At 38.5% G+C, this 18,387-nt stretch overlaps 1 protein-coding gene across 42 annotated transcripts in view; it reads right to left on the bottom strand.

Moving 5' to 3' along the window:
• LOC139751952 (uncharacterized) overlaps positions 1 to 18,387 on the bottom strand; it is a 331,514-nt gene that overhangs the window by 195,043 nt on the left and 118,084 nt on the right. The window contains exons 5-7 of one of the 42 annotated variants that reach the window (XM_071667701.1): positions 5,950 to 6,052; positions 5,272 to 5,350; positions 4,506 to 4,546 (exon numbers count right to left, since the gene is read on the bottom strand). The exons of 32 other annotated variants lie outside the window; for them this stretch is intronic. In XM_071667701.1, the coding sequence (XP_071523802.1) occupies positions 5,310 to 5,350; positions 5,950 to 6,052 (144 nt within the window). In that variant the 3' untranslated portion in view covers positions 4,506 to 4,546; positions 5,272 to 5,309. 9 more of the 42 variants (XM_071667698.1, XM_071667699.1, XM_071667700.1 and 6 more) reach the window with 9 other exon arrangements.

Genomic DNA, 18,387 nt, shown 5'->3' with positions numbered 1-18,387 from the left:
TTATGCTTTTTTTTTTTTGCTTTGTTGCTGTCTCCCGCGTTTGCGAGGTAGCGCAAGGAAACAGACGAAAGAAATGGCCCAACCCACCCCCATACACATGTATATACATACGTCCACACACGCAAATATACATACCTACACAGCTTTCCATGGTTTACCCCAGACACTTCACATGCCCTGGTTCAATCCAATGACAGCATGTCGACCCCAGTATACCACATCTTCCCAATTCACTCCATTCCTTGCACGCCTTTCACCCTCCTGCATGCTCAGGCCCCCATCACTCAAAATCTTTTTCACTCCATCTTTCCACCTTCAATTTGGTCTCCAACTTCTCCTTGTTCTCTCCACCTCTGACACATATATCCTCTTGGTCAATCTTTCCTCACTCATTCTCTCCATGTGACCAAACCATTTCAAAACACCCTCTTCTGCTCTCTCAACCACACATCTCTCTTACCTATTATTACTTACTTGATCAAACCACCTCACATCACATATTGTCCTCAAACATCTCATTTCCAGCACATCCACCCTCCTCCACACAACTCTATCTATAGCCCACACCTCACAACCATATAACATTGTTGGAGCCACTATTCCTTCAAACATATCCATTTTTGCTTTTCGAGATAATGTTCTCGACTTCCACACATTCTTCGTTCACACTCAGTCTCTAGCTGTCATGTATAATGCACCAAAACCACAGCTCCCTTTCCACATCCAGGCCCCACAACACTTTCCATGGTTTACCAAAGACGCTTCACGTACCCTGGTTTAATCCTTTGACAGCACATCAACCCCAGTATACCCCGGTATACCACATTGTTCCAATTCACTCTATTCCTTGCACACCTTTCACCCTCCTGCATGTTCAAGCCCCAATCATTCAAAATCTTTTTCACTCCATCCTTCTACCTCCAATTTGGTCTTCCGCTTCTTCTTCCCTCCACCTCTGACACATATATCCTCTTGGTCAATCTTTCCACACTCATTCTCTCCATGTGACCAAACCATTTCAATACACCCTCTTCTGCTCTCTTAACCACACTCTTTTTATAACCACACATCTCTCTTACCATTTCATTACTTACTCGATCAAACCGCCCCACACCACATAATGTCCTCAAACATCTCATTTCCAACACATCCACCCTCCTCCGCACAACCCTATCTGTAGCCCAGGCCTCGCAACCACACAACATATTATATAAGAAGTGCAATTAACACTTTCACCAAAACTATTTCTAGTGCATGATTCAAAACAGTCAGTGTTTACCTTAAATAATTCTCCATGCACATCTATAATAGTTCCTACAATGGATGAAGTGCTAGGCCTTCCCCCTGACTAAACGTAAGATTTGCTCAATGCCACCCCTATCATTTCTATGAAACTGCCAAACTCAACTTCAGTCCACATAATACATAATGGGAACTTATGAGGGAATCATTTTGAGTAAAAACAGTATAATACTTCCAGTTAATGCTTATCATATGTTTCATATAGTTATTTAAACATGTTACAAACATGTAAACCTGCATCAAGTATACAAAACTTTTTGTTAAAAGGTATGATGTATTCAGATCACAATCTGTGGATCTAGGTTTCAAAAATTTTAATTTGGAGATCCATTTATCACTTGGTCCCAAGTTATCTAACTCTTTGAAACTCAGACTGTACTTTGTTAAAAAAAATATCAATAAAATTATGAATGAGTTTCAGCATTGTGTATCAATGGAACATGCACACAAACAAACTAATGCACTGACATGCATGTACACATAAAACATAAAACATTGCTTCCTGGTGAGATATCTGAGACAACATTAATTCTGTATTAACTTCTGAGATAACATTAATTCTGTATTAATATTCTGGTAATTACTCTCCTGAGAGAGAGAGGTCTAATTCATATCAATTCCATTAGCCCCAATAATGAAACAAATAAGTACACGTGAACTAAACTTTAACAATGTCTGAACACAAACCTACTCTCTGATTACAAGACACATTGAAAAGATCTTTTGCCAATGTAAAACCATCTTATCTTCCAGACTTATGTGTCACTTAAATAAAGTGAACTATATTTCTCATTTCGGGAACATTCTTCATAAAATTTAACTCTGTTAAAGCTTTCATTGGTACCATAATCAATTTATCCTCCTAATAGGTGTTTTATCATCTAAATTCCCTTCATTATATGTATTCTACTGGTCAAAATGGGTTTTCAGGTGAACTTGATAAACAGACTCTTGAAAAGTAACATAAAAACAATGAGGGCACGAGTATGTTTTCTCAGCAACATGTGTGAGTAAGTGCCTTTGCAACGAAGAATTTCGACTCGCAGCATATGGGCAGTGAGGGCATAAGTAAGGCTTTTCTCCTGTGTGTGTGCGAATGTGCTTTTTAAGATTGTTACTAATTGTTGCTGCATATGGACAATGAGGACACTGATAAGGTTTTTCTCCTGTATGGGTCCGCAGGTGTGTGTTAAGGTGGTCACGGCGATACGTGGAATAAGTGCAGAACTGGCACGCGAAGGGCTTCTCCACATTGAGTGTCTGTAAGGAGATGCCCACAATTAGCTTAACCTCCCTACATATCAGCTACACTATTACAGCTCGAAACTACTAGTTAATCAATGAAGATGAAACTTCTCCAACTGATTCTCAAGAATCGAGAATACTAGTAGTCGATAAAAAATAGCCCAAGGCTGAGCTTTAACTGCAACTGCATAGAAATACTTCAAGAAAAATTACCCAATCTGTGTTAATTTTAATTTCTTTCACATTAATCTGGTATAAATGGGTGGTTATGAGGCAATTACTAAAACAAAACTTAAACCAGCAGACTTCATCTGATATAAAACCCACAGGTACAACGTAGGTAACTCACTGAATCATGTGCTCTACATTACGATAACCATACATACAATTCCTTTTGGAGATGACCAACTTTTCCACTGAAGTTGGATATTACAAAGAAAAATTCCAAAAGGATACAGGAGTTACATAGAAAAGACCATGAGAGAGAGAGAGAGAGAGAGAGAGAGAGAGAGAGAGAGAGAGAGAGAGAGAGAGAGAGAGAGAGAGAGAGACCTACAAGTAACCTTGACAAGACTCTAACAGGATGGCAAGGTAAGCATAATACATTCACTGCATGTTTTGCTTTTTCTCCTGGCTGCTGCTTCTTTGGCATATCTATCTATTTTGAGGTTCATCATGTACTGATTTCCTTTTAAAGATTAATCTAGTCAGTTAAGCAAATTTCTTAGTTTTCTAGGTATTCAATTAAATAATCTTTCAAGCTCTGTCTATTGTCCTTGTGATATGTTCCCATGAATTACTACTGACGTGGTAAATCTGAATTTTCCTACTTGAGATTCTTTCAGATTTGAGAGGGGGAGAAAGTGCATTAAATACTGAAAAAACTCTTGATTTCAATAAATATGGCAGATTGGACTTCCTTCTGACAGCAACATTAGCAATATCTTGATTGTACATTCACTCACAACATACTTTTCAGTCCTAATTTTCTTACAAAACCAAACTTTCAGGGATATCAGTTTTTAAATACCTGTAAACCTGCCCCAAGAGAAAGTGCAAAAATAAACACCAGATTACGACAATCTTTATTGCAGTATCAGACATAACAGCTATTATATCTTATCTTCACAAGTACACTTATGTGGAATGCACATGTGCTATTTCCAATTTCTAACAATGCCTTACCTCTAAGTTTTTCCGTTACATCAAATCAAAACCTTAACACGTTGTTATATGTTAGTCTGAATGAACATCATACTAGGGACTAATTTTCACAGATTCTGCTAGATAACTCAAATATTATGTAGCAGAGATCATATTTCCAAACTCTGCTAGTCTTCTTTACATGAACAAACACACACAGTCACGTCATATATATATATATATATATATATATATATATATATATATATATATATTATATATAATCATTCAGTACATACACACCATAAAATATGAGCATGTAAAAATGGACTATGAATCAACGAGTTTAAGATTTATATATATTCATTTTACAAAGGGTGGTATTATCTATCAATATATACATATATATGTATATATATATATATATATATATATATATATATATATATATATATATATATATATATATATATATATATTACTGAGAAGACATTGCAGATTCTTCAACATGATTTCGTAAATGTCTCCTTAGCATGGAGCTCTGACTTGCTGCATAAGTGCAATTAGGGTAAGGACAAGGAAAAGGCTTATCTCCGGTATGGATTCGAATGTGATTTTTCAAATCACTACTTTGGGTTGCTCGATATGGACAATGAGGGCAGGCAAAAGGCTTTTCGCCTGTATGAATTCTACAGTGTCTTTTAAGATTTTGGTTGGTGGATGCAGCATAAGGACAGAGGGTGCAGCGGTAGGGCTTTTCCCCAGTATGAGTCCGTAGATGTATGTCAAGATGGTTGCGTCGAAACGTTGAATAAGGGCAGATGGGGCACGCGAAGGGCTTCTCCACATTGAGAGTCTGCAAGGAGATGCCTACAATTAGCTTCATCTTCGATGCATCTTGAAAAAACATTGGACTGCTTATTTCCCCTAAAAGATCTTGATTCAAAGACAATTTTCATCCAGATGGCATTTTTAATCTATATTAATGACAAAGGAAACGATGTGCTGGAAATAGTCTTCCTTTTTCTTTATACTCTGCAGTTATATTATCTCTTGTTAAGTCATCAGACCAGCTCTTCACTTAATAAATACAAAGTGACTAATCCACCAATTTCAAAATCTATAACAGTAAATAACTGCAATCTCCCATATCCATTTAATGAGTTAACATGTGTATGTCATACTGAATTTGATGAGGGGCAACAAAGGAACATTCAGGGCAAGCAAAATGCTTTTTGTCAGTATGAGTCCGAAGATGCCTTCGTAAAACCGCCCTTTGACTGGCAGCATATGGGCAATGTGGGCACGGAAATGGTCTGTCTCCAGTATGAGTGCGAGAATGGGTCTTCAGATCACTTTTCTGGGCAGCACGGTAGTCACAATGAGGGCAGGGAAATGGCTTCTCCCCAGTATGTGTTCGGAAGTGCATCTTAAGAGTTTGTTTGGTCCCAGCAGCATAGTTACACAATGAACACTGGAAAGGTTTTTCCCCAGTATGTGTCCTCATGTGTCTTTTAAGCAGCCAACGACGTTTGAAGGTATACGAACACACAGTACAGGTAAACAGCCTGTCTAAGTCACCTCCCAGCTGATGAAACAATGGGCGTTGCTCCTCCAATTCAGGCCCACACACAGCAGAGGACAAGTGCCGCACACCCACCTATGGGGAAATGGAAGTAGTCACTCCTTGTCCATGATGAAAAATTTTCAAGAAAACTTTTCTATGAAATTGGGGGAGTAAAAGAAGCTTTTAAGCTTCCTAGTCTAATTAATGACATCATCAAACTGCCAGTGCTTATCTGGAAAAGAGCAAAAGTGATGTTATAAAACAGAGATATGGTTTTAATAGTGCTGTTTAAGTTCTCTGTTCATGCTTCTTCTTTATATGTACTTGAAGCAGATGATAATACCTAAATTGATCCTGACACTGTGGACAATTAAAGGTTTTTGGTCCATAATGCTTCTGTATATGTACCTTTAAGTAACTACCATGAGCAGTCCTGTAAGAACAACAAGGACAAGCAAAAGGTTTTTCACCAGTGTGCTTTCGCATATGAACATTCAAATCACTGCTGTGCGCTGTCCTATAAGAGCAATGGACACAGGCAAAGGGTTTTTCACCAGTATGAGTACTCATGTGGGTTTTCAGGTTATAGGTTGTAGATGCAGCATATGGACAAAGCGGGCACTTATGATTTTTATCACGAGCACTGAGAAGCTTATTTTTCTCAAATCCTTGTAGTGAAGGTAATACATTACATCTAGATGGCCGCCTGTTTTGCAAGTAGTTTCTCTGGCGTGTGTAGATCTGGGGTTCTTCGGTTAAACCGTAGGATGCACTGGGGAAGTGGGACACAACCACCTAAGGGAAAATGGAACCTGTCACTCCCAACTCAAAAAATGGCAGGATTTATATTATTTTCGACAAAACCACCTTGGGAGGATGGAACCTGTCACTCCCCATACATAAACATACATACATACATACATAGAAGAAAAAAAATTACATTAATGAGAGAGAGAGAGAGAGAGAGAGAGAGAGAGAGAGAGAGAGAGAGAGAGAGAGAGAGAGAGAGAGAGAGAGAAATTTTCTATCATTCAAATTTACATTGTCAGATTTTTTAAAGAAAACAAATGATTATTTATGACTCAAATATGCGACAATTATTTAAAGGTTCATGAAAGGAAAGAAAATATGTTTTCGAGAAATTTCTATTTCATACAATTTTTTACTCATATAAATCTAACATATTTCCTGCATTAAATGCTTTGTGGTCAATACAATAAAATTCCATTACCAAGTTTTTAGCCTAACAATATAATTATTTCTGTATCTGCTTGAGAAATGATCACCCTCCACTCAAACCAACATTTCAAGGTCAAAATTAACTCAATTGTTCCCATGCATCACATACCTTCCACTGAAAGGAGAAGGATGATAAGAATCAAAACATCATTTGAAGAAAGTGTGAAATGGGAGGAGAGGAATGGATAAGAAATGTTTGGTTGGAGAGGAGGATGAGGAAGTGAGAGATATGAGATGGAAAAATAAGGAAAAAGCACAAGGAGGAAAACTTACATCCCTTAAACTCTGCTGGTCAGCTTTTCCTCACATGTAAATTTTTTTATACACCCATAAAGTGCATCACCTCTTCAATCAGTCATGACTCTACATACAAAGAGGCATTTTCTGCAAACACTTTTTTGCTTATTATGCATCAAACGTAACTGCACGATCTTACAATCAATTGATTATGCAGTACTTTGAAAACTTGTTAGTCCTAAGAGCCTTGATTTTTTACAACAAAAGTACTAATTCAGCAGCAATTTTTTTTTACCAATTAAAGTAAAAGTAAAGTACAAAGCCTTGGTAGGCCTATCAGCCTGTCTGTGAGGCAAATGTTTCCAGACATGAACACTTATGAGCCCAATTACAGGTTGTTGATTGGGATGGCCTATCACACCAGAGGTATTTTACCCAAACTGAAGTTGGTACCCATCCATTTATCTATCTGATGAAGGATAAACAGCTGACTGAGCTGTGTAACATATGCCTATTCCAGGGACTGAAACCAAGCAAGCATTTAGTAGTCAACAACATGAAGCAAAACACTGCCTTTAATATCAAAATAATAACCATGGAAAAAATAAAAAGTAAATAAATAAAATAATAATTTGTAGCTAAACTCCTTCTTTCACATGGAACCAACTTCTCTTCAATAATCAATACATATTTTTTCCTTGTACATTATAATTTTCAACTGTGTTCTGACCATTTTACTGCAATTATTCTAACCATTTTTTAAAAAATTCTGATAAGTACCTTACAAAACACTCACAAACCAAACTGAGAAAACAAATTTGATCCAATATCCATCTACAAAACTTTTATTAAGTTCTCCACTTATCCCATCACTGTCTCATACATTCTCTTGATTCCACACAGCTTTCAGTATTTTATAACTCTAGCCTACCTCAATTTAATGATTAACATTCAGTATTTTGTAACTCTAGCCTACCTCAATTTAATGATTAACATTCACTATTTCATAACTCTAACCTACCTCAATTTAATGATTAACATTCAAACTAAGAAATAGTTGCCTGTCCTTTTATAAAATTTTTGAATTTTAGTGAGACTAGTTCTCTCACGGTAAATCAATTCAAAAAGTTGTTTTGTCAATGAAAATTCCATGTTGACTTTGGAGCCCAATCTAATAAAAAATTTTCATCGATAATTCTGTTTTTTGCAAAGAAAGTTCTCCATACCATACCAGTCATTACCTGACTCCATAATGCTATCCCCTTAATTTGTTCTTGGAATTCTAATTTCTCATTTATGATGACAACCAAATCTTCTATGTTTGCTTCACTCTCCATCACTTTCTCTGCAATGGCTTTATAGTGTTGATGATTTATTCTTATTTATTTTATAACATTTCCTGAAGTTAATCATCAAAAAATTCCATAAGGTTCACTGATGCCCATATGTAGATATGAACTGTATACATATTCTTCTGATTTACTAATTTTGACTGCAATTATCAGCAGAGCTTCTTATTGTGTTTCCTATTAATTCTCTGTCCATGTCTGCTATCACTGTTAGCAGGAGTATTAAGGCCTTCACTGTAGAGCCATGAATAAAACTCATCATATATGGTTTTGTTTACTGCTACTATACAAAAAATTTTCAATCGTTAGTTAAAAAAATCATTAATCCATCTTCCACCCCACCTTACCTTCAAGTGTTACTTAGCTACTTCCCTTAGTAAAACACTATGGTTCACTTTATCAAATGCCTTTTCAAAACTGCAAAAAGTGCTACTCTCTTTCACGGCATTAGACTTTCATATGTCACTGTAATGAGCTAATACTAAATGGGAGGGGGAACAAAGGAACAGCATAGTGCTGAATGTTGATATAAAAGAAACAGGCAGAGATATTTGGAGGCAAATCAAAAATGAATAAGGCACTAGAAAAGAGCACATTTGAGTTTTTGGAATCAAATGACCAAAAGGCAGGGCTGCAATGGGACCAAGAACAAAGATGGCTAGCAACCAGTAAAACAACAGGTAAGGATTCCATGCTTTTGGACAATATTTACCTTCTATCATACTAACTGCATTCACATGCATGAATACACTTATTTCTCTCCATAACAAGTGTCCCACTTTCCAATCAAAAAGTTTGGTGCTAAAAGGAGTTTCCTAAAAATCTTCCATCACATCTTAAGAAATCTTTCGTTTCCATATTTCTATACTCAACATGACGAAACTAATTCACTGCATGAGAACTCATGAACTTTCAGATAACTTTCTTTGGCTGTTCGACATGAACAGTGTGGACAACTATAATACTTTTCATCTGTATGATTACGTATGTGTACACTGAGAGAACTATCATGAGCTGTGCGATACGAGCAATGTGGGCAAACATACAGTTTTTCTCCAGTATGTCTGCATAGATGACACTTCAGATCGCTACTGTGAGCAGTTCGGTATGTACAATGTTGACACACAAAGGGCTTATCATCAGTATGGGATGCGAATATGGGTCTCCAGATTAGTGCTGATTTTTTACGCATATGGGCTATAAGGACACTGCAGAGACTTCTCTAAATATACTCTCTCACAATGATTTGATTGGTCTTGATGTTGTAGGATAAATGATGTGTTTCCATTCCCAAGGGATATTTCTTTATCCATGTGGCTCCACTGACTGTTGTGCAACTCATGCTCTTCCCCAAACACTGTGCCACCAGTTATCTGGGATAAGTGATGCACATCCACTTACGGATGAAATGGATGCTGTCACTTGTGGCCATCTGTCATCGGGATAAAACAATCTGACATTTCCTCTGGTTTTGCATTTCCAAAAATTTGGAAATGTATGAATACTTACCTGACAGTCATCTTCACACAGTTCAAGAGAATTCTCAAGCAAAATTACACTATCAAATTAGCTTTTTTCCCAAGAAATTCATGACCAACTATGGGAAAAGCATAAATTTCAGCTTAAAATATAATTGAAGTATTTTCTTCTAATTTCTGTTACGTCTACTTTCTCCACAATTTCCAATAAACCCAGGCAACCTTAAATTCTCTTTTGCTCCCCTTGTTTTCGATTTATATAATTCTTTCTTTCCTTTGTATCAACATTCCATACAAGCCATTCCCCTTGTTTTTGATTTATATAATTCTTTCTTTCCTTTGTTCCAACATTCCATACAAGCCATTAACTTTTTAATTATTTAACAATATATTGATGGCATCACATATTACTGTCAAAGGGGATGCCTTTTCAACCTTCAATATTTGTTTGGCTGTTTGTTTCTAAGGTACTCCTAACACCAATTCAAAAAAGCCATACATCATAACAATTCAAAAATAACACTAGAAGGGTATCAAGTGTTGCAATACCAAGAGTTGTAATCCCATCATGAATTTTTTCTATTTCCAATTGGTGTTTGGTTAACGTAGTAATAAAAGCAACTTGTGTGAAACAATAATACAAATACACATCTCTGTTTTCCTCACATCTATTTTCAAGCCATCAACTTCCATCTACTCAGGAACATGTTCAAAAGACATTTGCTACCATCTTTGACAATTTCCTCCATATCATTGCAAGCATAACTTGTACAAAATCAAGCTTTACAATTTCTTCTCCTTTTCTTAAATTACATGGGTGCCTGTGGTAGATACTAATCAATTTAAAAGAGAATCATAGTCAATGAGTGAATAGTAACAATGAGATTAAAATGAGAATTTTAACAAGTTTCTTGCTAATTTCATGTGTCTTCTAGTTGTCCCACTCCTACAGCTGTTGAAGAAGTGTTCACTGTATAAGTCATAAACCTGGTTTAAATACTTGAAGCCTGTGATCTGGTCATCCCTCACTCTTCTTCCTTCCATAGTCGATAAATTCAAAGCCTCGAAAATCATTCCCTAAAAAAAATGCTCTCTTTAAATCAGCATGATCTTTGTTGTCTTACTCTGGCACCTTTGTGCTTCTTCTGACAACACCTGAGAAACGTGTCTTGCCTTATGTAGGACAAGAAAAGCTTGCTGAATTTTCTTTCTCCATGAACTTGGAATGCAATTCTATAAGCAACAGCAAGCAGTTGGTCTCTATATTCCTCATTTTTCCAAGGTGGGACTTTGGCAACAGGTTAAGGACAGTGTTAACTCCCAGATCTCTCGAACAGATTCTTGCAGGTCATTTCCAGCTAGATCATATTCACATCATTACCTTTTGTTGTAACTTATCCCAATTACTTTACATTTCCTCTTGATGAATTTCATCAACCGTTTATTAGACCAACTTTGAAGTCTGCATAGGTCCCCTTACAATTACACCCCCAGCCCCTAGTCCCTCCCCTTTCAGTCACCTTCTACGACACGCAGGGAATACATGGGAAGTATTCTTTCTCCTCTATCCCCAGGGATAATATATATATACCGGGGTATACCGGGGTCGACGTGCTGTCAAAGGATTGAACTAGGGCATGTGAAGCGTCTGGGGTAAACCATGGAAAGTTCTGTGGGGCCTGGATGTGGAAAGGGAGCTGTGGTTTCGGTGCATTATTACATGACGGCTAGAGACTGAGTGTGAACGAATGGGGCCTTTGTTGTCTTTTCCTAGTGCTACCTCGCACACATGAGGGGGGAGGGGGTTGTTATTCCATGTGTGGCGAGGTGGCGATGGAAATACACATGTACAGTATGAATTATGTACATGTGTATATATGTATATGTCTGTGTATATATATGTGTACAATGAGATGTCTAGGTATGCATATTTTGCATGTGTGGACGTGTATGTATATACATGTGTATGTGGGTGGGTCGGGCCATTCTTTTGTCTGTTTTCTAGCGCTACCTCGCACACATGAGGGGGGAGGGGGATGGTATTCCATGTGTGGCGAGGTGGCGACGGGAATGAATAAAGGCAGACAGTGTGAATTGTGTGCATGGGTATATATGTATGTGTCTGTGTGTGTATATATATATATATGTGTACATTGAGATGTATAGGTACGTATATTTGCGTGTGTGGACGTGTATGTATATACATGTGCATGGGGGTGGGTTGGGCCATTTCTTTTGTCTGCTTCCTTGCGCTACCTCGCAAACGTGGGAGACAACGACAAAGCAAAAAAATATATATATATATATATATATATATATATATATTTTGCCGCTGTCTCCCGCGTTTGCGAGGTAGCACAAGGAAACAGACGAAAGAAATGGTCCAACCCACCCCCATACACATGTATATACATACACGTCCACACACGCAAATATACATACCTACACAGCTTTCCGTGGTTTACCCCAGACTCTTCACATGCCCTGATTCAATCCAGGAACAGCACGTCAACCCCGGTATACCACATCGATCCAATTCACTCTATTCCTTGCCCTCCTTTCACCCTCCTGCATGTTCAGGCCCCGATCACTCAAAATCTTTTTCACTCCATCTTTCCACCTCCAATTTGGTCTCCCACTTCTCCTCGTTCCCTCCACCTCCGACACATATATCCTCTTGGTCAATCTTTCCTCACTCATTCTCTCCATGTGCCCAAACCATTTCAAAACACCCTCTTCTGCTCTCTCAACCACGCTCTTTTTATTTCCATACATCTCTCTTACCCTTACGTTACTTACTCGATCAAACCAGCTCACACCACACATTGTCCTCAAACATCTCATTTCCAGCACATCCACCATCCTGCGCACAACTCTATCCATAGCCCACGCCTCGCAACCATACAACATTGTTGGAACCACTATTCCTTCAAACATACCCATTTTTGCTTTCCGAGATAATGTTCTCGACTTCCAAACATTCTTCAAGGCTCCCAGGATTTTCGCCCCCTCCCCCACCCTATGATCCACTTCCGCTTCCATGGTTCCATCCGCTGCCAGATCCACTCCCAGATATCTAAAACACTTTACTTCCTCCAGTTTTTCTCCATTCAAACTTACCTCCCAACTGACTTGACCCTCAACCCTACTGTACCTAATAACCTTGCTCTTATTCACATTTACTCTTAACTTTCTTCTTTCACACACTTTACCAAACTCAGTCACCAGCTTCTGCAGTTTCTCACATGAATCAGCCACCAGCGCTGTATCATCAGCGAACAACAACTGACTCACTTCCCAAGCTCTCTCATCCCCAACAGACTTCATACTTGCCCCTCTTTCCAAAACTCTTGCATTCACCTCCCTTACAACACCATCCATAAACAAATTAAACAACCATGGAGACATCACACACCCCTGCCGCAAACCTACATTCACTGACAACCAATCACTTTCCTCTCTTCCTACACGTACACATGCCTTACATCCTCGATAAAAACTTTTCACTGCTTCTAACAACTTGCCTCCCACACCATATATTCTTAATACCTTCCACAGAGCATCTCTATCAACTCTATCATATGCATTCTCCAGATCCATAAATCATACATACAAATCCATTTGCTTTTCTAAGTATTTCTCACATACATTCTTCAAAGCAAACACCTGATCCACACATCCTCTACCACTTCTGAAACCACACTGCTCTTCCCCAATCTGATGCTCTGTACATGCCTTCACCCTCTCAATCAATACCCTCCCATATAATTTACCAGGAATACTCAACAAACTTATACCTCTGAAATTTGAGCACTCACTCTTATCCCCTTTGCCTTTGTACAATGGCACTATGCATGCTTTCTGCCAATCCTCAGGCACCTCAACATGAGTCATACATACATTAAATAACCTTACCAACCATTCAATAATACAGCCACCCCCTTTTTTAATAAATTCCACTGCAATGCGATCCAAACCTGCTGCCTTGCTGGCTTTCATCTTCCACAAAGCTTTTACTACCTCTTCTCTGTTTACCAAATCATTTTCCCTAACCCTCTCACTTTGCACACCACCTCGACCAAGACACCCTATATCTGCCACTCTATCATCAAACACATTCAACGAACCTTCAAAATACTCACTCCATCTCCTCACATCACCACTACTTGTTATCACCTCCCCATTTGCGCCCTTCACTGAAGTTCCCATTTGCTCCCTTGTCTTACGCACTTTATTTACCTCCTTCCAGAACATCTTTTTATTCTCCCTAAAATTTAATGATACTCTCTCACCCCAACTCTCATTTGCCCTCTTTTTCACCTCTTGCACCTTTCTCTTGACCTCCTGTCTCTTTCTTTTATACATCTCCCACTCAATTGCATTTTTTCCCTGCAAAAATCGTCCAAATGCCTCTCTCTTCTCTTTCACTAATACTCTTACTTCTTCATCCCACCACTCACTACCCTTTCTAATCAACCCACCTCCCACTCTTCTCATGCCACAAGCATCTTTTGCACAATCCATCACTGATTCCCTAAATACATCCCATTCCTCCCCCACTCCCCTTACTTCAATTGTTCTCACCTTTTTCCATTCTGTACTCAGTCTCTCCTGGTACTTCCTCACACAAGTCTCCTTCCCAAGCTCACTTACTCTCACCATCCTCTTCACCCCAACATTCACTCTTCTTTTCTGAAAACCCATTCAAATCTTCACCTTAGCCTCCAAAAGATAATGATCAGACATCCCTCCAGTTGCACCTCTCAGCACAGTAACATCCAAAAGTCTTTCTTTCGCGCGCCTGTCAATTAACACGTAATCCAATAAGGCTCTCTGGCCATCTCTCCTACTTACATATGTATACTTATGTATATCTCGCTTTTTAAACCAGGTATTCCCAATCACCAGTCCTTTTTCAGCACATAAATCTACAAGCTCTTCACCATTTCCATTTACAACACTGAACACCCCATGTATACCAATTATTCCCTCAACTGCCACATTACTCACCTTTGCATTTAAATCACCCATCACTATAACCCAATCTCGTGCATCAAAACCACTAACACACTCATTCAGCTGCTCCCAAAACACTTGCCTCTCATGATCTTTCTTCTCATGCCCAGGTGCATATGCACCAATAATCACCCATCTCTCTCCATCAACTTTCAGTTTTACCCATATCAATCGAGAATTTACTTTCTTACATATATATATATATATATATATATATATATATATATATATATATATATATATATATATATATATCCCTGGGGATAGGGGAGAAAGAATACTTCCCACGTATTCCCTGCGTGTCGTAGAAGGCGACTAAAAGGGAAGGGAGCGGGGGGGCTGGAAATCCTCCCCTCTCGTTTTTTTTTTTTTTTTTTTCCAAAACAAGGAACAGAGGAGAGGTCCAGGTGAGGATATTCCCTCAAAGGCCCAGTCCTCTGTTCTTAACGCTACCTTGCTGTCGCGGGAGATAGCGAATAGTATGAAAAAAAAAAAAAAAAAAAAAAAAATATATATATATATATATATATATATATATATATATATATATATATATATATATATACAGTTATATATATATATAGGTATAAGTTTGTTGAGTATTCCTGGTAAATTATATGGGAGGGTATTGATTGAGAGGGTGAAGGCATGTACAGAGCATCAGATTGGGGAAGAGCAGTGTGGTTTCAGAAGTGGTAGAGGATGTGTGGATCAGGTGTTTGCTTTGAAGAATGTATGTGAGAAATACTTAGAAAAGCAAATGGATTTGTATGTAGCATTTATGGATCTGGAGAAGGCATATGATAGAGTTGATAGAGATGCTCTGTGGAAGGTATTAAGAATATATGGTGTGGGAGGAAAGTTGTTAGAAGCAGTGAAAAGTTTTTATCGAGGATGTAAGGCATGTGTACGTGTAGGAAGAGAGGAAAGTGACTGGTTCTCAGTGAATGTAGGTTTGCGGCAGGGGTGTGTGATGTCTCCATGGTTGTTTAATTTGTTTATGGATGGGGTTGTTAGGGAGGTAAATGCAAGAGTTTTGGAAAGAGGGGCAAGTATGAAGTCTGTTGGGGATGAGAGAGCTTGGGAAGTGAGTCAGTTGTTGTTCGCTGATGATACAGCGCTGGTGGCTGATTCATGTGAGAAACTGCAGAAGCTGGTGACTGAGTTTGGTAAAGTGTGTGGAAGAGGAAAGTTAAGAGTAAATGTGAATAAGAGCAAGGTTATTAGGTACAGTAGGGTTGAGGGTCAAGTCAATTGGGAGGTGAGTTTGAATGGAGAAAAACTGGAGGAAGTGAAGTGTTTTAGATATCTGGGAGTGGATCTGGCAGCGGATGGAACCATGGAAGCGGAAGTGGATCATAGGGTGGGGGAGGGGGCGAAAATTCTGGGGGCCTTGAAGAACGTGTGGAAGTCGAGAACATTATCTCGGAAAGCAAAAATGGGTATGTTTGAAGGAATAGTGGTTCCAAAAATGTTGTATGATTGCGAGGCGTGGGCTATGGATAGAGTTGTGCGCAGGAGGATGGATGTGCTGGAAATGAGAGGTTTGAGGACAATGTGTGGTGTGAGGTGGTTTGATCGAGTGAGTAACGTAAGGGTAAGAGAGATGTGTGGAAATAAAAAGAGCGTGGTTGAGAGAGCAGAAGAGGGTGTTTTGAAGTGGTTTGGGCACATGGAGAGAATGAGTGAGGAAAGATTGACCAAGAGGATATATGTGTCGGAGGTGGAGGGAACGAGGAGAAGAGGGAAACCAAATTGGAGGTGGAAAGATGGAGTGAAAAAGATTTTGTGTGATCGGGGCCTGAACATGCAGGAGGGTGAAAGGAGGGCAAGGAATAGAGTGAATTGGAGGGATGTGGTATACCGGGGTTGACGTGCTGTCAGTGGATTGAATCAAGGCATGTGAAGCGTCTGGGGTAAACCATGGAAAGCTGTGTAGGTATGTATATTTGTGTGTGTGGACGTATGTATATACATGTGTATGGGGGGGGGGTTGGGCCATTTCTTTCGTCTGTTTCCTTGCGCTACCTCGCAAACGCGGGAGACAGCGACAAAGTATAAAAAAAAAATATATATATAAAAAAAATATATATATATATATATATATATATATATATATATATATATAGTTTTCCAAGAAAAGAGTTTTACACTCATGTTGCCTTCTCTCTTAACCTTCTACATATGTGTCATGTCATTACTGTTATGTATGTGCTTCCATATAAACCCCAGCTTAAGTTGAATACCCATTCATTGACCAGCCCTAAGGAAAGGATAAACACCTGGGTTAAATGTAGAATAAATACCATTCCTAGGATTTAAACCCATGTGAATCCAAACTCATGGTAAATAACACAAAACACTACATCACAAAGGCCCAAAAATAAATATCATCAACATCCCTTCTTTATACGATATCAAGGCTTGCATGAAAGCATATGCTACAGGAGACAACAGCAAGCCCAAGAAGAAAAGCTTGGGATCAACTGTGCAGCAAGGCAGCAGGATCTAGAGAAAAGCAAGTGTGACATTTGTGAACAGATCAGAGCAATGATGTCCTCAAGACACAGTCTGTGTCTAATTGCCGACCTATACTGTAATGGGAAGGAGCTTTGCAACTGTGGGGCTCTATCTCTTGAACATTTTCAACTATCATATAATTTCTTAATGAACCATGTTCTCATTCATTCTTTTCTATTCATGCACCACTCTTATACATTAAAAATATTTTTTACAACTTTCCAAGTTTCTAGCTTACCTTCTTGGTATGTCCTCTGGTTGCTCTATCCCTACATCTCTTTTTAAGAGCTTTTCCCAGTCCAAGTAATTTTTCTGCATTAAAACCTAAAGCTTGTAATCAGGTCACCCTCTCACTCCTCGGTTCAAAGTTGGCAAATTAGACCTTGAGCCTTTCCCTGTAACTTAGCTCCCTCATTTCTAGTTCCACCTGTTGCCCTCCTCTTTATGTGTGGTGACCAAACCTCAGAAGCATGTGTTTAGGCCTTATGTAGGACACGAACAGTTTCCTTAATATTTCCTTATCAATATACCAGAAAGCTATTTAGATATTTACCTGAAGACATTTTGTCTCTAACTTTCTCTTAATGAAGGATTATGATGAGAGGTAAGGGATGATGTTGACTCAAGTCCTCACACAACAACAGACAAGGAATATACTATACAGCCCTCCCCCCTTCAAAGCTCAGCGCTAATATAACAATTTACTGAGAAGTCGACCTAAAAAAAAAAAAAGATAGCAAAATAGATTTCTAAAGCTTATTTCTTTAAAAATAATAATCTTTTCCCATCCTCATTACTTTACATTTGCCTGGGCTGAATCTCTTCAACCAAGTGTCAGACTAACTTCAGAGTCCCCTTGTGAGATAATGCAATCACCTCAATTTTCAATTTCCTCATGCTTTCTGTGAGATAATGTAATCCACCTTACTTTTCAATTCCCTCATGGCTTCTGTATCATTTGCAATAACATTTGGGCAAAGAGTCCATTTCTTCAGGCAAGTCATTCACAATGATCCCAAAACAGAACCCTGGGGCACTCAATTTCAAATTCCTCAGGTTCCTCCCTTATTTCATGCCACCCCTCATAATCTTTATATAGATTCTTGAAATTCTTTTCTTCCATCTCTAAATGAGTTAATTTCTAATTCCTCCCCTTTTTTTCCAACTATGCCAAACCTTTTTTTTCTGGTAATACATTTTATTCCTTCCTCTTCCTTTTTGTGGATTGTGTCACAATTCCCCACTCTTCAAATTCAGAAGGGTAAAACTTAACTTTAGTCTGTGATAAGCA

Source organism: Panulirus ornatus, chromosome 12 (genome assembly GCF_036320965.1).
Source record: "Panulirus ornatus isolate Po-2019 chromosome 12, ASM3632096v1, whole genome shotgun sequence".
Taxonomy (NCBI): Eukaryota; Metazoa; Arthropoda; class Malacostraca; order Decapoda; family Palinuridae; genus Panulirus; species Panulirus ornatus.
This window is presented reverse-complemented; position numbering and strand designations above follow the sequence as displayed.